Here is a 9675-nt window from a genome sequence, read left to right on the forward strand (position 1 = left end):
CATTTTCTCCAGGTGAACTGATCTCTATCGGCTGGAGATCAGTTGTAATAGCAGATCATTAGTACCTGGAGGTTGGCAACCCTACTTCTAAAAGCACAAGTCTTTAAGCCACCTATATTAAATATTCAAAGTGAACTATTCCGCCTGTTTGTTCTAGGATGATCTAGCCTATAAAATAGACTTTTTCCAGGGACCAATGTCCAGCTTGCAAATTCCCCCTTGTCCCTTAAAACATCCATTCTGTGGGTGAACAACCATTTGACAGCAGTGTTGGGGCTGCAGGAAAGAAGGCTTTGAGGAGGCAGCCATGACCTGCAAGTCTGGACAAGTGTGTCATTTACCTTCTGCCAGTGTCCTTGTAGCTCAAGGCTGCAGAACTGGCCAGAATCCATGGCAAGCTCATCGGCCAGTAGGCTTGGTCCTTAAAGACTGCATATAACAGGGTCAGGCTTTTCCGAACTGACGTTTTTACCATTGCCCCTCGAGTGCCTCTTCTTTCTGTCTCTAGTCTGGGATTTTGTTTCTAATTTCAGATCACCCTGAAAGAGCTGCTCTCTTGTTTGTATCTAGTGTTTGCATTGGCCTAGTGCTCACGCTTTGCGCTCTGGTGGTGCGCATGTCGTGCACCGGTGGCTTTGAAAAACTGCAGCAGATGAAGGAGCGCCTGGTGTCTGAGAACAGCAAGGCTGAGGATGATACTGAGGAGGAAGAGGAGGGAGGGGAGTCTTCCAGTTCAGACTTCCCTGATGAACTAAGAGGCTTCTGCAGGACATCTTACTCAGCTCGTTGTTCCCTGGACTCAGCTGAACTTGCTGAAAGGATAGAGCGGCGAGAACAGATCATCCAGGAAATCTGGATGAATAGTGGTTTGGATTCATCTCCCACTAGGAGTCTCAGCCCATTTTATATTAATGAACAACAATGTGTTTATTTTGGGTAGCATGTGCTATTTTTGTGAAGAATGTACCTTCTGTGAAGGAGCATTTGCAACTCTATATTATAATTATTTGCAAAGAAAACTATATTATTAATAATTATAATAAAAATACAGGATGGTATGGCATAGTCTGAGTTCCAGTTCCTGAGGGTTTTTTGCATCATTATTTGCATCATATTGAACTGCTTATAGCTATTTAGAAATGAAAGCCAGTATTACAAAACAAGAGAATACATTTTGTACTGAAGAATTAAAAAAGGTATTGACAATAAATAACAAAACAACAATAGAACTAAGCAGGTCACTACAGATTTCTCTTCAAAATAATCTGTAGATAAATGTCACTTGGCCTGAACCAAATGGATCAAAGGTTAAATCATAAATGTGTTCCTGCCTTTTAAGTAGAATGTCTCCAACATTTAGCTGCAATCTGCTGGGGAACTAGAAGAACAAAAGGAGGAAAAATGTCATTTCCTCCTGGTGATACTTTGGCGTTCTTATACAGAACCCAAGTTTTCATGTTCTAGCAAAAATATATTGAGGGAGGGGGAGGTAGCTTGTCGTTTCCTATTGTTTTAAAGTAAAAATTGGAGCTTGGGAAAAGTTCATACCTAATAATCAGTGATCTCATACCGAGATGGAAAATCTTCAGTGAATCATTTTGTGTTACAACAGGAAGCTAAGAAACTTGCCAAGAAAACTTTTTTTTTTTTTTTAAGAATAATAGAATTGGGAGGGACATCTTGGGTGGGTGGGTTGCAAGCCCTATTTTGTGCTTTTTGGGAAAACCTTGTGAAAGCAAAGGTACAATGTCTCCTGCCTGTCTTTGTATGCACAGAGAGTGGAACAGCAGGACAGATCGCTCCGCAGTTACTTTAGCCCAGGCAGTTTCAGATATTCTCCCTTCCTTTGAAATCTCTCTTGTCCCAAGTCTGGTTGGGCCACTCTCTACCACCAGTTAGTCTTTCAATGCTCCATGTACATTGCATCACATAGTTCCTCCCTATTCAGACCCCTGCTTTAGTCGAACCTTCTACTTGAAGGCCAGAGAGTACATTCATTATGTGCTCCTTCTGCGTGACATACCAATCCAGACCATTACACCATAAACAGCAAGCATGCTACAAAGGTGGTTACTAAGTAGCTGGAGTATCATCATGCAAATAGACCCAGGTCAGATACTTACTGAGCCACTGCTATAACTCTTATAATGGAAGATCAAGTACGTGCACCATGCATCTCTATACACATAATGGGATATGTAACACTGATGCTGCTCATGGGGGTCCATATGTGTAGCGAGGGAAGGAAAGCACAGATGAGGCTGTTATGTGTTTGGGCTTCTCTGTGTAGTGTCCACATTACATGAATTATCAGCTAGGTGAAGGGGCAGGTGTATGCCCACTAAACTACCACGTGAGTAGGATAGGCAAAAGAGCTATCTAAGCTTCAGTCTTCCTACACAATTCAAAGCCAGTGTGAAAACTGAATGCTAAGTTATACTGCATATCTACCATTTATTTGTTAAATACAAAATCATGCAATCCTAATATAAGCTTTGCCAATAAATCACATGATGCAATTTGTCAGCAGAATACATTGGCGAAGACGTTACTCTTGCACTGTTAGAACAGGTTAATTCTTAGTGTTACCACTGAACTCTGATTCCAGCAGTTCTTTTATGGTTCTTTATTATTACAGTTCATGACCAGTAGGTATATAAAGGAAACATTAATTACAGAAAGAATAAAATTTATATACAAATGATCTTGATAAACACTGGATAGTCCTAATAGATACCAGCTAAAACTACACATATCTGTCAGCAATTTAGCACTCTTACATTCTCCTAGGCAAATACTAGAGATTAAGTCATTTCATGAATTAAAATCTCGGCCACTCATCAGGATTAAAGGCCCTTCTCAATTTTTCTGTGATTACAGACCAGGGTGCCAAACCGGGCAACCAATCGTGTCGTCTGGTGGTTCTTATCTGACAGAAGATATTCAAGTCTAATTTTGTTAGCTCTTCCAGGAAACCTTTCTAGCAACGGTGCAATAGACCAGCAGTTCTGGGTTCTGCTCCTTATGTTCTGGTTCATTAATTGAAAACTAATTATTTCAGAAAAAGCATCTGCTAATCCTTGGTCCAGGAATTTTTCAGTGTTGATCTAGTCTCAGTTTATAAATATACTTAATTTAGCTAATGAATAAATAAAGCTAATCAAATAGGATGTATGTAAGCATGTGTGTGTGAATGGTCAGCTTGTTTTCAGAGGCCACAAGCAAGGCCTATGGGTCCTGATGTCTGAGAGGGCAGACACAGATTAAGAAAGAACTTCATGTGGGTGACTCATGTCCAGTTTAAATGTAGACAATACATTGCCAGCCATGCAGCCTTGAAAAACAGCCTGTGCAATGCTGTGTTTTTCCTTAGCGAGGGCCTTTGGCCTCCAGAGCAGGATACAGCCTCAAAAGATAGCTCTTAGCCTAAATTACAGGATTTGTTGACCATGCAGCTTGCTGAACTGCAAGCTTTCCAGGGGAGCTTGCTACAGTTGGGGCTTTTGCAAGAATGAGCAGGACCAGCATGAGAGCCAGCCTGGTGTAGTGGGTAAGAGTGGTGATTTGGAGCAACGGGTTTGATTCCCTTCTCCTCCACCTAGGAAGGAATAATAATTCTAAATAATTCCTGGACTTGATTCTCATCAACAGGGAAGAACTTGTTGATGAGGTGAAAGTAGTGTCAGCAATGCTGATTCTGTGGACTTAGGCAGATCATGAAAGGAGGGCAGGAAGGGTTGTGTCAGTGCTTGGCTCTTGTGGTCCTTTCTTACATGGCCAGGGTAATGCCGATTGCCACTCTGGGGTAAGGAAGCACTTTTCCTCCTGGCCACTTTGGCCAGGGATCCTGGAGGGGGAGTGTGGGGTGGGGAGGTAGATGTGAATTTACTGCATTGTGCAGGGGGTTGGACTAGATGACCCTGGAGGTCCCTTCCAATATGTTTCGATGATTCTAACTATATAGTGGTGCAAAATCCTCATTTTGACAGGAGTCCAACAGGGCAAAGAAGGAGGCACAGAGAAGTGCTGTGGTCTCCATGTTCCTTCTCTAACTATTCACCTGCTACAGAGCAGAGGACTGAGTCCCCCACTGTGCTCATAATCTTTATGTAACATTCTGAAAAATGCTCAACATGCAGAAAAGACAACTATGTAGAAATTCTTATTCTGAATTTTGTTGGTTACTGTTACATCCCAGCTGGAGCCACTGGCTGTAGGTAGATGTCAGTGGCATGCAAAGGCTAAAACAACAAGGAAGAATACCACAGTTGCAATATCAGTTGTATAGTTAAACAAAAGGGAAAAATACAATTCAGCTAGTATGGCATAGGATACATAAGAGCTACCGGGGTGAGGTGGGGGGGAGGCTTCCAAAAGCCAAGAAGGAGGTGGTTTAGCAGCATGTTCCAACATTAGAAGGCAATGGGAACAAAACATTACAAAAATAACTTGGCTACCTGTTTGTGTCCTGAAGGTATCTTATTAGGGTCATGTTACTTTCTGCATGCATTTTAAACCACCACATTGTGTTATAACAAATAACTTTAAGTACTGAATGGTTCAACGTCAATGTTTTATGGATATCGGGTTTTGTTTTAGGAATTAAAAAAAAACAAACCCTGTGGGGTTTGCTCCTTTGAATAGCTAGCCCACCTAGGAATTGCATGTTTATTGTAAAGAATGCCCACGCTAAGGTCCAAAAAGAAGCTGAAAATTCTTTGTGAAACTCCAGCCCTTTATCCAAACCCATTCAGCTGTTGCTTGTAAAACATTTGTCTGAGTCCCAAAGTATGCAGCTGCACCTTGATGGTTTTTCAAGAAATCATTGTAATCAACCAGCCAGGGCACAGTTGCTGGAAAGATGTGGGGAAGATTACAATAGACTAGGTGTGGCCTGGCATTTAAGGAACTCTCAGCTTACCTCCCACTCAAGTGAGGACCTGAAGCTATTGGAAAAACAAGCAGCGGGTAAGTCAGGGATGAAGAAAGATTGAAAATGGAAAACCTTTGGAAGCTACTCAACTGGTTTGGCTTAAGCAAGGCAAAGTACCTCGCTGCCATGTTACACAATCTATTTTATTGTAACAAGATGAACAAACTTGGAAGCTTTCAGTCCAGCTGGCACAATGAAAGCCGCTTGGGAGCTGAAAGGACTTGCCCTAGAGTCCCTTGTGACTGAAAAGTTTAATAGATTTTAGTGGTGGTTTTGTGTTCTTGTTCGTTGCTCATAAGGATTAGGCTGCGTTTGCAATTCAGGGCAGCTGTTCTTAATGCAGATCACCAAAGGTTTCTAATATATCTGCCCAAGAAGCCTGAATATAAACATTTGTTTTCCAACAAAGTAAAGCTCTAAGCAGCACTTGGATAAACTACATAGTCTATACAGCTTGGAGTGGTGGATATGTTTATGCTTCATCTACCAACATGGCTTTGGTCCATCCTGGAAGATGAAACGGGGCCATATAAGGTTGGTTGGGTACCCGAGGTTGGGTGGAAAAGATAGAATAATATAATAAAATATATATATTTTTATTTAAAGGCGCTAAATTAAGATTAAAAACATTAAAAATGATAAAACATGGTACAATGGCATCTCATAAGGTTGATAGACTTGAACCACGCGTCATACACATTTCAGGCATCAGGCCTTACTTAGTGGTCAATTAAAACCCATATAATGCACACACAAATATTTACAAATATATCAACATATGCAGACAACTACATACCAGGTTGATATGATCTCCCAGGTTGCGGGAGATCACACACATTCTGAATGAGAGACCAATACAGCTCAGTGTAGAACAAACTGTAGGCACTCCAACAAAGAGGGCTTTATAATTTGAAATTTATTATACACCCTACGCACATGCCTGGGCTGGTATATAGTTGTATATGTTGATATATTTGTAAATATTTGTGTGTGCATTATATGGGTTTTAATTGACCACTGAGGTAGGCCTGTTGGCCGATACGTGTATGGCATGAGGTTCAAGTCTATCAATCTTATGAGATGCCATTATGCCATGTTTTACATTTTTAATGTTTTTAATCTTGATTTAGTGCCTTAAAATAAAATAAAAATTTATCTATTCTATCTTTTCCACTCAGCCTTGGGTACCCAGCTTTTGGTTTTTTAGGTTGAGTTTCTTCCCCTTTTCTTTCCCTTTTTTTTGCCATATAAGGTTGGGCCATAGCTCAGTGACAGAGTGTCTGCTTTGCATGCAGAAGGTTCCAGGATCAAACCCTAGCATTTTTCCTTTAAAGGATCAGGCAACGTGAAAAACCTCTGCATGAGAGCCAAACTAAGCATGACAGTGAACTTGCAGCCACCATGAGGACACTGTCACCATTTAAAAAATATTTTGAAATGTTGCAAGAAGCAGCAGCAGCAGAGTTGGTTTTTATATGCCGACTTTCTCAACCACTTAAGGAAGAATCAAACCTTCCCTTCCCCTCCCCACAACAGATATCCTGTGAGGTAGCTGGGGCTGAGAGAGCTGTGACTTGCCCAAGGTCACATAGCTGGCTTCATGTAGAAGAGTGGGGAAACAAATCCAGTTCACCAGATTAGCCTCTGCCGCTCATGTGGAGGAGCGGGGAATCCAACCCGGTTATCCAGATCAGACCCCACCGCTCCAAACCACTGCTCTTCACCACTGTACAATTCTGTCTCTCAATCCTGATCGGACCCCCAACAAAGAGCTCTTTTCGGGGGAAGGCTGCAGCTGTTTTGGCACTTGAAAAGGTGTAGGGTGGGAGGAGGGAGCTCCGGGCTGTGGGCCCCTGCCATTTTAAATTCACAAATGGCAACGGTGTCCTCGTGGCAGGCCACAGGTTCACTGCCAGGTTTCGTTTGGCCCTTAGACACTGGAGAGCTGCTGCCAGACAGTATTGACCATGAAAGACCAATGGTCTGACAAGGATCAGTACAAGACAGCTTTATGTGTTCATGCATGTGTCCAATGGAGTGTAAAGGGATCATCCTTCCACTGCAACCCAGTCCCCGTTAGGGATTCATGTTAGCTGAACCTTAACAGGAGAATAGTTGTCTCAAAGTAAGGTGCCAAAAGATGTTCCTAACAGACTGAGGCAGTACTAACAGAGAGATCACATTAAAGAATAAGGTGCCATATGGCAGCAGCTAAACATTTTTGGTAGGGTCCTCACGTTGTATGGCACCCCACAGATGGAATAAACGAGCAGAAGGTACAAGAAAGTAGATTTGAGACGAAGCATACTTCCTCAGCATTCTGGCTTCCTGGCACTTGTTTCCCAAAGCCATGCTTTAAGAAGAATCAAGTTGCCTAGCATTTTGAAGAATCTTACAGCCTTTTTATAGCTATTACATTTTTCTAATCTTTATAACCAGTCTGTAAGGTAGGTCCATATTATCTCCATACTAGAGAAGTCGGGGGGACGGGGGGACGGACGACTAGGCTAAGAGAAGGTGCCAAGGTGAGATCTGAACTACCGTATTTTTTGCTCCATAGGACGCACCTGACCATAACACGCACCTAGTTTTTAGAGGAGGAAAACAAGAAAAAATCTTGTTTTCCTCCTCTAAAAACTTGTCTTATGGAGTGAATGCCGGCTGGGCACGTGCGCGTCGGGACCGCACGAGCCAGCGTTCCCCACCCTGATGGCCAGCTGGGAGGCAGGAGGGGGCCGCACAGAGCCAACTGGGCGCGTGCGCGTTGGGACAGCGCGAGCCGGCGCATGCGTCCAGCCGGCTCTGTGCGCCCCGCCCGCCTCCCAGCTGGCTGCCGGCCCTAACTGGTTCCCGGGGCGGCCCGGCTCTGCGCCTCGCTGCCGCTGCGCTGGGCGGCTGGGAGGGACCTCCCGCAGCCCAGCTGGCTGGCGGCTTTAAAGTCGGTTCCCGGGGCGGCCCGGCTCCGCGCCCCACTGCTGCTGCGCTGGAGCCCCACCGCACATCTTGCTGCAATACCAGAGCCGGGCCGCCCTGAGAGCCGGCTTTAAAGCCGCCAGCCAGCTGAGCTGCGGGAGGCCCCTCCCGCCCCCCAGCTGGCTGGTGGCATCCTAGCCGGCTCCTGGGGCCCTGCGCCCCACTGCCGCTGCGCTGGGTGGCTGGGAGGGACCTCATACTGGTACATTCGCTCCATAACACGCACAGACATTTCCCCTCACTTTTGAGGAGGAAAAAAGTGCGTGTTATGGAGCGAAAAATACAGTAATTAGCTCTTTGGTATAAAACACCAGTTCTCGAGAATAATGATGCAGCATAGGCTTAGGTGCTAGGAATACCAGAAGAATTCTGCACTGGAGAGCCAGTGTACTACAGTGGTTAGAGTGTTGGACTAAGATCTGGGAGACTCCGGTTTGAATCCCTACCTTGCTATGGAAGTATGGTGGGTGACCTTGGGCCAATCACATACTCTCAGCCTAATCTCCTTTATATGGCTTCTGTGGGGATAAATTGAAGGAGAGGATAAGGATAATAGCTGCTTTGAGTCCCCACTGGAGAGAACAGAAGAGTATAAATGAAGGAAATAAAAATGCAGGTCCCCTATAAAGTGATAACACAGAACTTACCTCCTTATTATCTTGACAGGCAAGATACACATATGGAAGTGTCAGCCTTTGAAAGAAGTTCTTAGAATCTCTGTTCTGGGGATCCTACCCATGTAGCATCAAGTTCCTGGCCCAGACAAGCCCTAGCAAATATAGTACCCTGTCTCAACTGCCTCTCTTTTGGACAGTGACCAGAAACAAAAAATATAATAAAGTTTGTCGAAGGCTTTCACGGTCAGAGTTCATTGGTTCTTGTAGGCTATCCGGGCTGTGTGACCGTGGTCTTGGTCTTTTCTTTCCTGACGTTTCGCCAGCAGCTGTGGCCGGCATCTTCAGAGGAGTAACACTGAAGGACAATTGTCCTTCAGTGTTACTCCTCTGAAGATGCCTGCCACAGCTGCTGGCGAAACGTCAGGAAAGAAAAGACCAAGACCACGGTCACACAGCCCGGATAGCCTACAAGAACCAATAATAAAGTTTCATTAGTAGTTTCCTTATTTCTGAAGCAACCACATAACGTAAGAGTTTCTGAAATTTCTAGTTGAAAATAAGCAGTATGCTTTTCTCAGTTAAGGAAAGGGTAACACGTACCAAAAGCTGAAGTAAAGGACAAAGTAAGTTGTAGAAACATACAGACCATTGGGAGGGGTGCCTCATTCTGCCAAAGGATTCTGGGAGCGGTAGACTGTGCTGGCTATTAGCCCTAGCCCTGTCACGATGGAGGAGCTGTGAAGAAAAATTTGGGCTACAATCTTTCCCATTCCATTCCCCTTCCTTTGGCTTTTAATGCCAGAATGACGTATCTTAGCAAGTGACTTTGGAGAAGCAGGAAGGATACAGCGTTGGAAATCCCAGGCCCGCACCAGCCCCACTAATACTTCCGTCTTCCCTATCGATAGTGCACTCACAGAGCAGAGAGTGTGCATGGAATATACATCCACACCTATCCTTTCCCAAAGGTCTCTGTTGATACGGCATCAAAGGAAGAAGGGGGGGGGGAGGATGAGATAGAAAGGCACCATCCGCCACTCTACATCCACTACGGTGGAACACATTGCTAATGTCATGCATTATTTTTGCCATACAAAGAAATACAAGCTATTAAAACTAACCAACATGAATTTACTCAGCAACACTATCCTA

The 9675-nt window shown here is 44.1% G+C and overlaps 1 protein-coding gene across 1 annotated transcript in view; it reads left to right on the top strand.

Annotated features, from left to right (window-relative positions):
- The window catches only part of EVA1C (eva-1 homolog C), a 57648-nt gene extending 56592 nt beyond the window's left edge, over positions 1-1056 (top strand). The window contains exon 8 of the mRNA XM_056858211.1: positions 534-1056. Within this exon, the coding sequence (XP_056714189.1) occupies positions 534-940 (407 nt within the window). The 3' untranslated portion in view covers positions 941-1056. The remainder of the gene's footprint in view (positions 1-533) is intronic.
- Positions 1057-9675: the final 8619 nt, after the last annotated feature.

Source organism: Euleptes europaea, chromosome 12, assembly GCF_029931775.1.
Source record: "Euleptes europaea isolate rEulEur1 chromosome 12, rEulEur1.hap1, whole genome shotgun sequence".
Taxonomy (NCBI): Eukaryota; Metazoa; Chordata; class Lepidosauria; order Squamata; family Sphaerodactylidae; genus Euleptes; species Euleptes europaea.